The sequence below is a fragment of the Pituophis catenifer genome, unplaced genomic scaffold (assembly GCF_029215685.1).
Source record: "Pituophis catenifer annectens isolate HBS135680 unplaced genomic scaffold, rPitCat1.0.hap2 SCAF_2, whole genome shotgun sequence".
NCBI lineage: Eukaryota > Metazoa > Chordata > Lepidosauria > Squamata > Colubridae > Pituophis > Pituophis catenifer.
Genome location: NW_027256882.1, coordinates 210,118,693 through 210,134,414, shown reverse-complemented (window position 1 = coordinate 210,134,414; position 15,722 = coordinate 210,118,693). Strand labels below are relative to the sequence as shown.

General features: G+C 40.2%; 1 protein-coding gene across 1 annotated transcript in view; it reads left to right on the top strand.

The window, feature by feature from the left end:
- Positions 1–15,722, top strand: part of SVEP1 (sushi, von Willebrand factor type A, EGF and pentraxin domain containing 1) — a 116,351-nt gene that overhangs the window by 51,269 nt on the left and 49,360 nt on the right. Inside the window, exons 14-22 of the mRNA XM_070938573.1 lie at positions 3,189–3,297; positions 4,172–4,363; positions 4,589–4,822; positions 5,695–5,856; positions 6,947–7,108; positions 8,336–8,497; positions 12,128–12,219; positions 13,166–13,262; positions 14,930–15,043. Coding sequence (XP_070794674.1) covers positions 3,189–3,297; positions 4,172–4,363; positions 4,589–4,822; positions 5,695–5,856; positions 6,947–7,108; positions 8,336–8,497; positions 12,128–12,219; positions 13,166–13,262; positions 14,930–15,043 — 1,324 coding nt within the window. The remainder of the gene's footprint in view (positions 1–3,188; positions 3,298–4,171; positions 4,364–4,588; positions 4,823–5,694; positions 5,857–6,946; positions 7,109–8,335; positions 8,498–12,127; positions 12,220–13,165; positions 13,263–14,929; positions 15,044–15,722) is intronic.

Genomic DNA, 15,722 nt, shown 5'->3' with positions numbered 1-15,722 from the left:
TAGGGCAGACCACCCCCCACCTACCCCTTGGTAGACCACTCAGTAAAAAAAGAACCCAATGTCTCTGAATACAGAGTTAAATAATCTGTTACTAATTTAAATAGAGAACTACTGAATGTAATAATTCGTGTTACTTGTATTATGTACTATTTTTCCTAGTCAAACATTCTTTTATTACCATACAGTTTGTAAAGGCTATTGAAACAAGGATATCTATTTCAGAAGTGAGTTGGACAATCTAAATTAGACAAATGGCAGAAAAGTTGTGTTTTTAACTAACAGAGAAGTATAAATAGTCCTCGACTTACAAGAATTTGTTTAGTCACTTTCGAAGTTACAACAGCACTGAAAAAAATGTGATATGACCATTTTCACACTTACGACCGTTGCAGCATGCCCATGGTCACATGATAAAAATTCAGATGCTTGGCAATTGACTGATAGTTACGGTGGTTGCAGTCATGTCCTGAGGTCATGTGATTTTGCAACCTTCTGACAAGCAAAGTCAGTGAAGAAGCTAGATTCGCGTAGCTAGATTCATGTTATTAACTTAACAACTGCAGTGATTCCCTCAACTAATGTGGCAAGAAGGGTCATAAAATGAGTTTCAAAATTCATTTAACAACTATCTCACTGAGCAACAGAAATTTTGGGCTCAATTGTGGTTGTAAGTCAAAGGTTACCTGTACAGATTTGAGAGGTTCCTACTCTTTTAGCCTTCTGGAAGGCCATGAAGGCTTCTCCTCCAATGTTGGGCAAGGTTGGGTTTGAGTCAGGAGGTTAATAATTTAATTAGTCAGGCACCTGGAGGAACAACTATGATTTTTATTCTGTTTTTACTGATTATTGTGAGGTGTCCAAGATCACTATATGAGATTGCAATAGCACTTAGACTTACAGTAGTGGCCAAAATTGTGGAAACCTTTTGGGAAAAGTGTATTTCCTAAAACTAGCTAATAACACCACTTTTTTTGGAGTAGTACCATAAAATTATATAACAATGGAAAGATAATTTAATCAAGAATGTAATGCAATAACTTTTATGAAGGATTTGCTATTAGAATAGCAGTAACAGTATAAAGAAGAAAAGTGAAACATGTAGAAAAAAAGAGATATACAAAAATTATCACCATAGAAAAAAACGAGATATGCAAAAATTATCACCGTGTCAGTTAATACTTAGTTGGGTAACCTTTAGCATGAATTTCGGCCTTACAACGTCTTCCCATGGAGTGAACCAAGTCTTTTAGTTCTGCAGCTGTTATGATGTGAAACCAAGATTGAATGATGGTTTCTATTAACTGGGTTTTATTGCTGGGTCGCTTCTGACTAACAAGTTTCTTTAGTCGGCTCCATAGATTTTCAATTGGGTTAAGGTCTGGGCTATTCCCAGGCCATTCCAGCAGTGGAATATGATTATCTTGAAATTCCAAAAACAAAGTGGTGTTATTAGCCATCAAACCTCAAAAATGCACTTTTCCCTAAAGGTTTTCACAATTTTGGCCACTACTGTATATACCGCTTCACCATGCTTTACATCCCTCTGTAAGCGGTTTACAGAGTCAGCATATTGCCCCCAACAATCTGGCTCCTCATTTTACTGACCTCAGAAGGATGGAAAGCTTAATCAACCTTGAGCCTGGTGAGATTTGAACTACCAAACTGCTGGCAGACAGCAATCAGCAGAATTAGCTGCAGTACTGCATTCTAATCATTGCGCCACCGCAATGGTATAGCCACAAGATAGATAGCCATAAAAATGTTTAAATAAATAAATTAAATGGGTATATGGAAACCCAGTATGTTTTCCATGAGAAAAGGTAAATGTCCTATATGGCTTAGGCCCGGGATATTTGGGGGGCCATCTGCAGCCAGCAACAGCTGCCCTTTGCCCAATGCGTTCCCACAGAGAGGGCCTCCTCAGGGTGCCGTCGGCCAGACAGTGTCGGCGACCCCCAGGGGGAAAGCTTTCTCTGTGGGCGCACCTACCCTTTGGAATCAACTGCCCCTGGAGCTCCGGGTGGCCCCCGACCTCCGCTCTTTCCGTCACGACCTGAAAACGTGGCTGTTTCGTTTGGCTGGCCTGGACTGATAGGGTTTTAATTTTTAACTTGTTAGTCTTAATTGCACTTTTAACTGTTAAATTATGAGATTTGGATTTAATTTTTTTTTAACTTTTTCATTAGATGTTTTTTACTGCTGTGAGCCGCCCTGAGTCCGGCTGGAGATAGGGCGGCATATAAATCTCATTAAATAAATGAATAAATAAATAAATAAATAAATAAATAAATAATTGTGTACAGGAAGTCCTCTACTTACAACCATTCATTTAGCAACCATTCGAAGTCACACTGGCACTGAAAATATGGCCAGTCTTCACACTTACAAACCATTGCAGCATCCCCCAAGATGACATGATCAAAATTCAGGTGCTTGGCAACCAGCATGTATTTATAACCTTGCAGCATCCCAAGGTCATGTGATCACCATTTGTGACCGCCCGCAAACTCAGCTTCTAACAAGCAAAGTCAGTGGGGGAAGCCGGATGTGCTTAGCAACCATTTGATTCATTTAATAGCTGTAGAGATTCGCTTCACAGCCGTGACAAAAATGGTTGCAAAATTGGGCAAAACTCATTTAACAACCGTCTTGCTTAGCAACAGAAATTCTGGCCCCAATTGTGGTCATAAGTCGAGAACTACCTGTAATCTTATCATGCCAACTAGAGAGTCACAAAAAAATGTGGCAGCCATTGATTTTTTTTTTCAAAAAATAAAAAACCCTAGATATGGGGAAGGCATAAAAAAACCCAAAGCTTGTGCCATATGTTTTAACAACAGTCTGAAGATAGAGATTGCAGACTGATCACTGTGGTTGTTATGGGTGTCAGATTATTACGCTTAGCTTTCTGAGGCAACAATGGACAAAGGGAGAAATGGTTCCTGGGTGTCAGCTCTGCCTTCTGCCAAAATAGTCAGAGCACACAGACACAAGGAAAACCACGGCAGGGAAGAGAAAGGGAAGCCATCTTTCTAATCCACAAGCTAGAAATTAGATTTATGTGTCATAATAAATGACAAGTTTATTATGACAAGTGAGACAAGAAAGGGAGTTAAGCCAAATTGTGTAGCGTCACCCTGTGGTGAAATAATTATTTTTGTTACTGCTCTTTCCTGATGGCTTTATAGGTTCCATCGTTTTGCAATGACGTTGATGACATTGACTGCAGGCTTGAGGATCTGCCACAGAAACATTGCTTAGAATATAATTACGACTATGAAAATGGCTTTGCAATTGGTAAGTGAAGCGACTTGCCCTTTATCGTCTATAAGCTCCGAAGAAAGAAATATTCAGCTTGTCTCCTATAGTAATTCTGACTACAGGTAGTCCTCGACTTACAATCACAGTTGAGCCCAAAATTTATGTTGTTAAATGAGACGTTTGTTAAGGGAGTTTTGTCCCATTTTACGACCTTTCTTGCCACAGTTCTTAGGTGAATCACTGCAGTTGATGAGTTAGTAACCCAGTTGTTGAGTGAATCTGGCTTCTCCATTGACTTTGCTTGTCAGAAGATCCCAAAGGGGGGTCACATGACCTTGGAACACAGCAACGGTCATAAGTATGAGCCAACTTGCCAAGCATCTGAAATTTGATCACATGATCATGGGGATGCTACAAAGGTCGTAACTGTGAAAAACAGTCACAAGTCACTTTTTTCATTGACGTTGTAACTTTGAGCAGTCACTAAGTGAACTGTTATAAATTGAGGACTGCCTGTATAAACTGAGTCAGACTAGTGCTCCTGGTAAACCCGGGTAAGCACATTAGAAGAAGAAAAATAGAAAAATTGCCAGGAAAAAAAGAATAAACAATTGACACCTCCTTCCATCATTTATTTTTCCCTCCCTTCCCACTGTGTTTCCTTTCCTAGAAACAGCAGTGTCAGGTCTGTATTCATTCATACTTTACCTCTCTGTTTAACCTTTGGGGTAGGAGTTGACCTTTCATGTCTGCATCCTATCCTGCAAATTGTCAAGTCAGTAGCAGTTGCTTACCCCTTTCTCTTCTAAAAAATGCAATTGTGCTTGAACAGCTTGTTACCATTCATAAATGTTATTTGTTTCTCGTGGGATGTTTCTTTATTTTTTCTCTCTCTCTCTTTTACCAACAGGTCCGGGTGGCTGGGGTGCCATAAATCGGCTGGATTACTCTTACGATGATTTTGTTGAAGTAGATTCTGAAGAACAACAACCTAAATTGCCATCTGATTCGATGGATGTGGCAAACTCCCGGGTCAAAAGACACAAAAAAATAAATATGCCCATGTCAGACCACAAAATAAAGTTAATTTTTAATATCACTGGTATGAAAACGTTTGTCTTTTTATTATTTAGGAATATGGAGTACACCTTTTTAAAATGGAGCATATTTTGAGTGTTTTGTAAATAGAACATCCCTAGGAATTATGTTGAACACTTCACAGGTTGAAGAATTTTTCTATTCTTCTGCATGCTTCTAAAGAGCACTATGCTAATTAACTTTGTAATGCCTCTGTCTTTTGCATAAGATGATTGTTTTTTAATCATAGCTACTGTACCACTGCCTGACAAACGCAATGATTCTCTGGAAGCAGAAAACCAACAGCGCCTTCTAAAAACACTAGAGAGGATCACAAATAGATTGAAAAGAACTCTCAACAAGCATCCCATGTATTCTTTTCAGTTGTCTTCTGAGTTGCTTATAGCTGACATCAATTCTCTAGAAGCTGAAAAGGCTTTTCTCTTCTGCAAACCGGGCTCTGTTCTACGGGGGCGAATGTGTGGTAGGTAATTTTAATCTCAGTTAATTTAATTTATTATTTTTGGAAGGCTATCAGTTTGGAGTTATTGCATATGTCAACTTTCAAGGAAGAATCAAAAGAATCATATAATGACAAGCTTAAATTCGCTGTTAATGCTATCTTTATTTATTTTCACTTTGGAATAGTTTGGCTCCTCAACTAATTTCATTCCCTCTTGGGGAAGGCTTCCTTCAATAGGATGGGGGAGGGGTGGGAACATAGCAATAGCAATAGCACTTAGACTTATATACCGCTTCACGGTGCTTCACAGCCCTCTCTAAGCAGTTTACAGAGTTAGCATATTGCCCCCATAAATTTGGATCCTCATTTTACTGTTCTTGGAAGGATGGAAGGCTGAGTCAACCTTGAGCCTGGTGAGATTTGAACTGCCAAATTGCAGGCAGCCGGCAGGCAGCAGAAGTAGCCTGCAGTACTGCACTCTAACCACTGCGCCACCGTGGCTCTTCTGTTTTTCTACAATACTAATAAATTCTTGTACTGCATGAAGTTCCACAAATCCTCCAGAATAGCTTTGGTGGAGCCTAGAGACACGAAGGAAGAAGAGTTACTCAGAATTGCTTCTTTCTCCTTCACCCAGAGAAGATTTTCATCAGTAGGACACAATTGGATTTCAGCAGTTATGACTATTTTAACACATCAGGTAATCTGTAATTATCTGTTCAACCAATCACATAGCTCATATAGTTTTTGCACACGTAGGAACTGTGTCTGTGATCATGCAGATACAGTTTACATTGCCATCTGCAGTTTGAGAATTAGGTCAGAATATATGTTAAAACAATCATTGATCCACACCCAACGTTTTATTCATATTTTATCTAATTAAATTCCAGTTAACTGTCCTTTGGGTACTTACTATTCTCTGGAACATCATGCATGTGAAAGTTGCTGGATTGGATCATATCAAGATGAGGAAGGACAGCTAGAATGTAAAAATTGTCCATCTAACACCTATACTGAATATCTCCATTCCAGAAGCGTGTCAGAATGCAAAGGTAGGAAATTTGCAGTCATATACATTATAATATATAATGTATAATAATATTTCACAATGTAATATTTCTGGAGAAGAAAGCTGCAGTGGAAATGAAAGCAATTCTTTTATTGTGGTTCTGTAATAAATTGCATTAGAATCAGTGTTCCTGCATAAATACATTTGTTTAAATAACTATTTTTACAGAAATGGCTCCCAAAACAGTTAAGGACAATAAAAATAGCAGTTGAAACACAACAGCTTGAAATATGAATGAAATTGTTAAATCAGGAAGTTAGAATGACAGACTAAAACAATTACAATAAGATCCTAATAATAATTTGCATGCTTTTCACAGTTTTTATAATTTATACTTTTTCTTCTTTTTTTATCTCAGTAATTATGTGGTCTTTTCAGTGAAGCTAATATATCAGTTTTATTATAACAGAATGCCAATCATCAAAAAAAAGCTTCTTTATTCTCCGTTCTTTGCATTTTTATAGTCGACTAGTTTATGGTTTCAATGGAGTGTTCTAAACAAAACACCTAGCTCAGTGATGGCTAACCTTTTCCAGACCAAGTGCCCCAAAGCGTGTATGCGAATGCACGTGTGCACGCTCAGACCCCCCAAATGCAATGCGTGCACAGTCCCCGTGCATGCACCCCACCCCCCGACATGCAGACGTGGCCCCCTGCATGCGCCCTGTCCCCCAGGCATGCGTGGCAGAGACCTGAAAACCAGCTGGCCGGTGAGAGGCACTTGCGCATGCACAGCGGATCTGAGCTGGGGCGACAGCTCACGTGCCCACAGAGAGGGCGCTGCATGCCACTTCTGGCACATGTGCCAAAGGTTCTCCATCACGGACCTAGCTTTTGCAATAAACATATCCATATTTGTGACAGATCCACTTTACAAATTGTATTTTGCAAGCTAATACACTTAGCTTGCTCTAGGCTTCTAAATTGCCAGTTACACCTCATTGCAGATGCTGTTGTTCTGCGTTGAATTGCTGGGTTTATTTTTGCTCCTATTTTTTAGCTGCTTGGAATTGATATGCATTTTTTTAAAATTAGAGATTCTTAATTAGGTTGTACTGTTCTCATATACTCAGCTCAGTGCAAGCCGGGAACTTCTTCTCCAAACGGCCTTGAGATCTGTGAATCATGTCCCTTTGGCAAATATCAGCCTACCACTGGATCTAAGCACTGCATTTCTTGTCCAGAAAATATGTCAACAGTCAAAAGAGGAGCTGTGGATATATCAGCATGTGGAGGTTTGTGACATCTAGATTCCAGGAAACAGCATGTTGCTAAATACCATGCAGTATCTATCACTCCCTTTCCCTGATCCCTGCATAACTGAAATATTTTTAAGTAGTAGCATGCATTATGTCTGTAGTCTATCTTATTTATCTAGTGAACCTTAATTTTCTGCACAAAGGATTTGAACTGTAGCCATACTTTAAAGAAATAACCTCCTGAGACCTCTGTTTAGACAGAGTACTTGTTTATGTTAGCAAATATTAGTTTGCGGTTTCCAACAGTGTGCTAGTAACAATAGCAGATTATTTCCATATGTTATTAGTGCTTTTCTTTGTTTCTTGCATAATATAAACATGGGGAAAAGCAATATTACTTTTTGCCAATTTCTGGCTAAACTTGAAAATAGTTTTGCTTGTCCCCTGAGAAATAAATCTGTTTCTGTTGCCAGTGCAGAATTAGAAATATGAGGAAAAGTGGGATATAAATCTAACAAATAAACAAACAGACCATATTATTTGGCAAATATCAAGTATTTGACATTTGGTGCCGTTTTGGGGTCATATGTCTATGGAGATTCTCAATCATCCAGGTCATGTTTGTCCCAAAGGTCCTTTTTCCAAAAGACGAATGGACTTTCTTGGGTTTTTTTTTTCCTTTGAAAATGTGTCACTTCTCATTCAAGAGGGAGAACTGAAGAAACCTCTTGAATGAGAAATGAAATGTTTTCAAAAAAAACCCAAAAAACAAAAAAGTCCAATTGCCTTTTGGAGATAGCATTTTTGGAATCATCATTTGTGACTTCAAGGTTTGCAAAACATTGAAAAATATGTCTATTCTCTTTTTCTGATATTTTGGCCTCTGGCGTTTGAAAATTTAAGATTGCGACTGTAAGATAAGAAATTTGGAATTCCCAGAGTACAAATGGATACTTGTTTAATTGTCTTTTTTTATATGATCTCTTGATTTTATTTTAAATTAATCTTGCACTGTGTTACAAACCCAGTGACATTTCTGAATAAACTTATGCCTATAAGATTGGAATTTGGAAAATGTTATCTAGATGACAGAGATTTGGTACAATAATCTGGTTCTGGAACATTTAAATCCACTCGGTTGATGATATGGTTCGCATCCATCCAAAGCTTTCCATTGATTGAAACAGGTCTTTTCTCTTTTGTAAAACGATGTTAAAATGATATATCAGTGCATAAAAGAAGATTCTGTTGTGTGCTTTGCAGTTCCTTGCCCAGCTGGAGAATTCTCACGTTCTGGTTTAATGCCGTGCCATCCTTGTCCCAGGGACTATTACCAACCTGATCCAGGAAAGTCCTATTGCTTATCTTGTCCATTTTATGGAACAACAACAATCATTGGAGCCAGATCTATAGCAGACTGCTCAAGTAGGTTATATTCTCTAAAGGGTATGAAAATGATCGGCAATAATCCTAAGGGTCGGAAGAGCTTGACTCTTCATGTACCTATTTACAAATGGCTGTCTCATGCTTAAAGAGGAGTTAGGTTGCGTCTTTGCTAAGAGAATATAGACAGGAAACAGCTGTCGAGATACCATTACACAGCTCACATGGAACAAAAATGACAAGGAAAGAGATCTCAATGAACAGAACAGAGCCTCTTTATATCACAATAGTACTTTGGGAGAGGCAGACCCATCCTGTGATTAAGAGCCCCATCTGTCAGACCCGTGATGGCGAACCTATGGCATGCGTGCCATAGTTGACACACAGCGCCCTCTTGGGCATGCAAGCTGTCGCCCAGCTCAGCTCCCCTGCGCGTGCACGCCTCCCACCGACCAGCTTTTTTTTGGGATGCGCAAGGGGCAGGGTGCATACAGGAAATGTGCATGCATGCACAGGGGAGGAAAGCCTGAGAGGGCGAAAATAGGCCTACCAAAAGTACCAGAAATCTGGAAACGGGCCCATTTCTAGCCTCCAGAGGACCTCCAGAGCCCGGGAGAGGCCATTTTCGCCCTCCCAGAGGCTCAAGAAAAGCTCTAGACAAAGAGGCGCCTTTCCCCGCCATGATGCAGGAGGCCAAGTAGGCCACGCCCACCATGGCCATGCCCACCTAGCAACCAGGCAGAGAACTGGTTGCTAAAAATTTTAATTCGCAGGGGGGCAGAGGAGTATGGGGGGTCGCGTGTGCATGTGCGGGGGGCGTTGTGTGCGCATGCACGGGGGCGGCGCACATTGCATTATGTGCACGTACTTTTGGCACACAAAGAGAAAAGAGTTAGCCATCACTGTCTCAGATGAATTCTGAACAATTCTTTTCATCGTCTTAAACATCCGTTTTCTGGGGAAAGATGATCCATACACAAGCTACAATGACACATATGTAGGTCTCCTTTGCTTTCTAAATTTTCCTCAATAACCTCATTTGAGTTCAGTTCAATGTAGATGGTTTAATATATAAAATAGCATAGTAACATAGGATAGTGTGGGTCTTATGGTTACACCTCCAATGTTACAATCCTGATAGCCAGTTCTAGACCTTGATGAGGAATGGGCAGAAAAATATTCTATTCTTGAATTTAACTACCTTTTCTCTTAACTATGGGTTCTTACATTGTCACTGCCAGATCTCCTGGTTAGCACAAGATCTGAATTGAGTTTGCATGGATGAAGTATGCTGGCGGTTAAAATACTAAGATTTTATACTAAAACTCTGAAAAACCATACTGATTCTGATCAAGACAGGATATCTGACAGAAAGAGTTCAGTGCCTCATCAATAGTAGAAACTGGAGTCCATCTGAAGAAATATAACACATTTTGATACTCATGCTTTAAATGGATATGGTTAGATCTCTCTGTATGGCATATACCAGTGATGGCTAACCTTTTTGCCGTCGCGTGCCAAAGGCGGGGGGAGCGCGGGAGGGTGTCGTACACGTGCGTTCCCCCACCCAGAATTCAATGTGCCCCGCCCCCATGCATGCACGTGTGAACCCTCACCAGGCTCAAGGTTGACTCAGCCTTCCATCCTTTCTAAGGTAGGTAAATTGAGGACCCAGTTGTGGGGGAAATAAGCTGACTTTGTATAAATATACAAAAGTATGAAGGCTATTGCTTAGCACATTGTAAGCCGCCCTGAGTCTCCGGAGAAGGGCGGCATATAAATCAAATTAACCCTCCCCCCCGTGGTCTCTCTGCTTTTGGCACACGATGGCACTGTGGGCCTGGTAGGCCCGTTTTTCACCCTCCCCAGGCTCCAGAGGCTTTCTTGGAGCCTGGGGAGGGCAAAAACGGCCTCCCTCCCCCCCCCCCGAGGCCCTCCAGAGGCCGGAAATGGCCCATTTCCCGACTTCTGGTGGGCCCAGAAAATCCGAAAATCAGCTGGCTGGAGCTGAGCTAGGGCAACGCTCGCGTACCCACAGATATGGCTCCATGTGCCACCTGTGGCACCCGTGCCATAGGTTCACCATCACGGGTATATACTCAGCAGCTACTGTATTTTTTGCGGTATAAGATGCTCCGGCGTATAAGACACACCTTATTTTGAAAAGATATCTGACAGAAAGAGTTCAGTGCCTCATCAATAGTAGAAACTGGAGTCCATCTGAAGAAATATAACACATTTTGATACTCATGCTTTAAATGGATATGGTTAGATCTCTCTGTATGGCATATACCTAGGGCAACGCTCGCGTACCCACAGATATGGCTCCATGTGCCACCTGTGGCACCCGTGCCATAGGTTCACCATCACGGGTATATACTCAGCAGCTACTGTATTTTTTGCGGTATAAGATGCTCCGGCGTATAAGACACACCTTATTTTGAAAAGATATCTGACAGAAAGAGTTCAGTGCCTCATCAATAGTAGAAACTGGAGTCCATCTGAAGAAATATAACACATTTTGATACTCATGCTTTAAATGGATATGGTTAGATCTCTCTGTATGGCATATACCAGTGATGGCTAACCTTTTTGCCGTCGCGTGCCAAAGGCGGGGGGAGCGCGGGAGGGTGTCGTACACGTGCGTTCCCCCACCCAGAATTCAATGTGCCCCGCCCCCATGCATGCACGTGTGAACCCTCACCAGGCTCAAGGTTGACTCAGCCTTCCATCCTTTCTAAGGTAGGTAAATTGAGGACCCAGTTGTGGGGGAAATAAGCTGACTTTGTATAAATATACAAAAGTATGAAGGCTATTGCTTAGCACATTGTAAGCCGCCCTGAGTCTCCGGAGAAGGGCGGCATATAAATCAAATTAACCCTCCCCCCCGTGGTCTCTCTGCTTTTGGCACACGATGGCACTGTGGGCCTGGTAGGCCCGTTTTTCACCCTCCCCAGGCTCCAGAGGCTTTCTTGGAGCCTGGGGAGGGCAAAAACGGCCTCCCTCCCCCCCCCCCCCCCGAGGCCCTCCAGAGGCCGGAAATGGCCCATTTCCCGACTTCTGGTGGGCCCAGAAAATCCGAAAATCAGCTGGCTGGAGCTGAGCTAGGGCAACGCTCGCGTACCCACAGATATGGCTCCATGTGCCACCTGTGGCACCCGTGCCATAGGTTCACCATCACGGGTATATACTCAGCAGCTACTGTATTTTTTGCGGTATAAGATGCTCCGGCGTATAAGACACACCTTATTTTGAAAAGAAGTAAGAAAATAAGAAAAAAAAAATTCTGCTTGAGAGGCTCTCCGTTTGAGAGGCTGCAAAAGCTCCGTTTGCAAAGGATCTTCTCTTTGCAAAGCCAGACTCTTAAATGGACCTTTTGGAAGCTGTTTAAGAGGTTCTCTGTTTGGGAAGCTGCATTTGCAGCCTCCAAAAGCTCTGTATGAGAAGATGCATGGAGGCCGAAGGGTGGGGGTTGGCGGGGTTACATTTGGTGCATAAGACACACCCAAATTTTCACCTTCTTTTAAGGGGGAAAAAAGTGTGTTTTACACTCCGAAAAATATGGTATATTCCTTTTCTGGTATTGCAACTTTTATACTATTAGAGTCTTGACTTAGAGGATTTCGTCAGTGGGATTTTTTTTACATTTGATTTCATGTCAATCCCATTTAGGTTTTGGCTCTACTTTTTCTGCAGCGGAGGAGAGTGTGGTGCTTCCAGTTGCTCCAGAAAATATCAGCAAGGACCCTAAAGTCAGCAGCCAGGCAAGAACAGCCATCGTGATTTCCCAGGGTGTTCAATTACAGAGAAAGTAGAAAACTGGTGAAATTAAAAAAAACATTGAAAACGATGGGTTTGAAAGTTAAACGGTTGCTGCCTCTCGTAGTGTTCTTTATTTCATTTGTGCCCCATGAACCAGTGTCTGTGACAGCTCATTACTTTTTTGGAATGATGAAAGAGGGATCCTGGCATTGCACTGCAAATCCCACCCCTCCTTGGTATGGGTGCAGTGGCATGGTGCATGTAGACAAAGGGTAGATCCTGTGCTATAATGTCATAAAGTTGTCTTCATCACTCTCCTCCTCTCTGCCCCCTGCAAATGCTGGTGATCTCATATGGGTCGTCCTTGATTTATGACCACAGTAATTTCCATTGCTAACCAAAGTGGTTGTTTGTTAAGTGAGCCATGCCTGATTTTATCTTTTTTTGCCACAATTGTTAAATGAATCATGGCAGTTCTACACTGAATCAGCCATTTATTAAGGCCAACTTTCTTCATTGACTCTGCTTGTCAGAAGCCAGCTGGCAAAGGGTGATCACATGACCTCAGCATGCTGTGATAATCGTAAATACTTGCCAGTTACCAAGTTCCTGAGTTTTGATTACATGACCACGGAAATGCTGTCAGTATCATAAGTGCGAGGACTAGTTGTAAGTCACTTTTTCCAGTGCCATTCTATCTTTGAACAATCACTAAACACATGGTTGTAAATTGAGGGTTACCTGTATTTGATTCAAGAAATTTAACATAGTATACATTCCTTCCCCCCGCCATTTTATTTTCACCACACAGTATTTGAAACCAGGGTGCGTTTATAACATCTAATAAGACTTAACATTTAGAGACCGGATAGGAAACCTGAACTGCAATCTGCTTTTGAATTTTCCTTGCCTATATTTTTGCTTTGTCTTTTCTTCCATTGACAACAGATATTCCATGAATGTTTCCTGCAACCATGTCATAACAGTGGAACTTGCAAACAGGTTGGAAGTGGTTATATTTGCATATGCCCACCAGGATATGCAGGTAAGTAATACAGTTGCAATCCTCCCTAAATATCATGCTTTGACAGATATATTGCCTTTGAAGAAAAAGAAATATATTAAGAAGTGTTCCATGAATATTCAAACAAGGAATAGAAACATTTCTTGAAAAGCAGGCCCACTTTTTCCTATGAGGGACTAGAGCCTAAAAATTGTGAAAGAACAAAATGTTGGTTGTAGCCTAAAAAAATGTTAAATAAAAAGTTTGGGAGGTATCCTGTAAACATATTGGAGTGTCTCTGGCTACATGAAGTGGTCTGTCAATGAAATAAATTTTTAAAGGGATTTGTTGACTTCTTGTTATTGCTTTTTAACTTCTGTTTTGTAGCAATACTTATCTGATTTTTCCCCTTCGTTTAAGTATATCTTTTCATTGCCACATGGTTATTTTGATATCATTTTTATGTATTTTGCAGCTATTAGTCTTCTTTTATCCTGTTCCGTTATAAATGAACAATTTTTGTAGGTCTAAGCGGGTTAGCATCATTTATATTAAATACGAATTTTGCTATTGTTAAAACTATACATCACTAGTTATACTAGCCTCTCTGGATATTTTTTCTTTAGACTGATAGCTCTAATGGACCCTTCAAAAACTTTGTAACTTAACTATAGTGGAAATAGTGAAACTCGCCCCCTGAGTTCTAAGTATAGATTGATCTTGTGCATATTCAGATAATGAGTCCTTGCAAACCCTGCTTATAATCTAATAAAAGTGTATGGAATTATTAGCTTGATCTGTACTCATACATCAAGAATGAGTGAAACAGAACAGAATCTATCTATGCATTTTGCAGGAGACTTAACAGTTTAGCAAAATATTTCAATTTCTGTTGTTTAAAAATGTATCACTAAAAGGTCACATAGACCTTGAATATTGCAAAAGTTAGCTGGAAATAAATAAGTGAATTTTTTTATAGTAAAGAGCTATGTGCTGGGAATAGGGAGAAACTGAGGGCTGAAAAGAAAACAAATATAAAGGAAAGCAAACAGATTTATTCATTCAGGACAGATTTTAGACATTTGGTCCTTAAAAGTCTATGTTTGAATCTTTGTATACCCAGACATATTTCTTGGTGCTGAATTAGATTTGCCAGTCCTTTTTGGCAGTCTACTCATTTAACAATAAAATGAGAGGCAAGTACAGGTTTAACCATACTCTTCTCTGTGTGAAAAATTTGACAATAGAGATGGATACAAATTTCACCGAGTTTATCTTTCACCAAAAATTACACATTTACAGAGGAAAAGCAGAGAAAAAACGTGAGATTTTTAAAAAGTAACCAGCATCACTGGTGGATTTGTCTGTTTTATCACAAACTCAATTTTGTTTTAGTATTCAGATCAGTTAGAATATTTAATTGAAACAGAATATCTTTTGAGCTTTTGATTAAACAATAGCCTAATGCCTGCCTGTCAACAAGCTCAGTAGCAACTAGAATTAAATAGACTCAGATGCATTAGTTGTGCGGTTTTCATATATCCCAGTTTCATATCTGTTTCTAACCTAAGTGTAAATAGATTCAAATTCCCCTCCTCCACAAAAATCACTTTTTATTTTTTCTATTACTTGATATTTATTTGATGTGTTTTGCACTTTTGGCCTATCCCGATTTATTTTTCTTTGTGTTCTTTTGGGTTGTGTTCTAGGATTAAAATGTGAAAAAGAGATTGATGAATGCAGGTCATCTCCCTGTCTCAACAAAGGGATTTGCAAGGATGGCACTGCAGCATTCATTTGCCAGTGTCAGCAGGGCTACTCAGGTGACAAATGAACTAAAGCAGTAAAGCATCATCTCCAGGTTGCAAACTTTAAAAAAAAAAAGTTACGGCTCATATTTATTGAGCTTGTGAATATCTTGCCTTCTGTGTTTTGCTGATTTCATAGAGATTGAGGGATTGTTGGGGGATTTTTTTGGTGAACTGTGAGAAACAGTTCAAAATAAATTTTATTGCTGTTGTATGCTGGGCATGGGAAATGATAATCGTTTGATTATAACATTCTAATTATATAAAAAATATCTGCATAAATATTTCTTAAATGGCTGCATTCTGAATATACTTATGACACCACCTCCAGTATGAAGCGCATTAGTTAGAACATAGAATAAAAGAGTTGGAAGGAACCTTCTTGTCCAACCCCTTGCTCAAGCAGGAGACCCTATACCATTTCAGACAAATGGTTGTCCAGTGTCGTTTTTAAAACCTCCAGTGATGGAGACCCACAACTTCTGAAAGCAAGTTCTCTATGGATTGCCTTGATATTAGGGGATGAGTAAGAGTGGGCTGTCATTGGCTGTCCTATTTCCCTTTACAATATGGGGAAAATTGGGTCTTGTTGCAAAGTAACAATACATCTGGCTAAGCTTTTGTAGCTGAAGTTGAATGGAAAGTCACTGAGGTGTCTATGAATGGAAGGAAATGGATAAATGTCATCATTTGA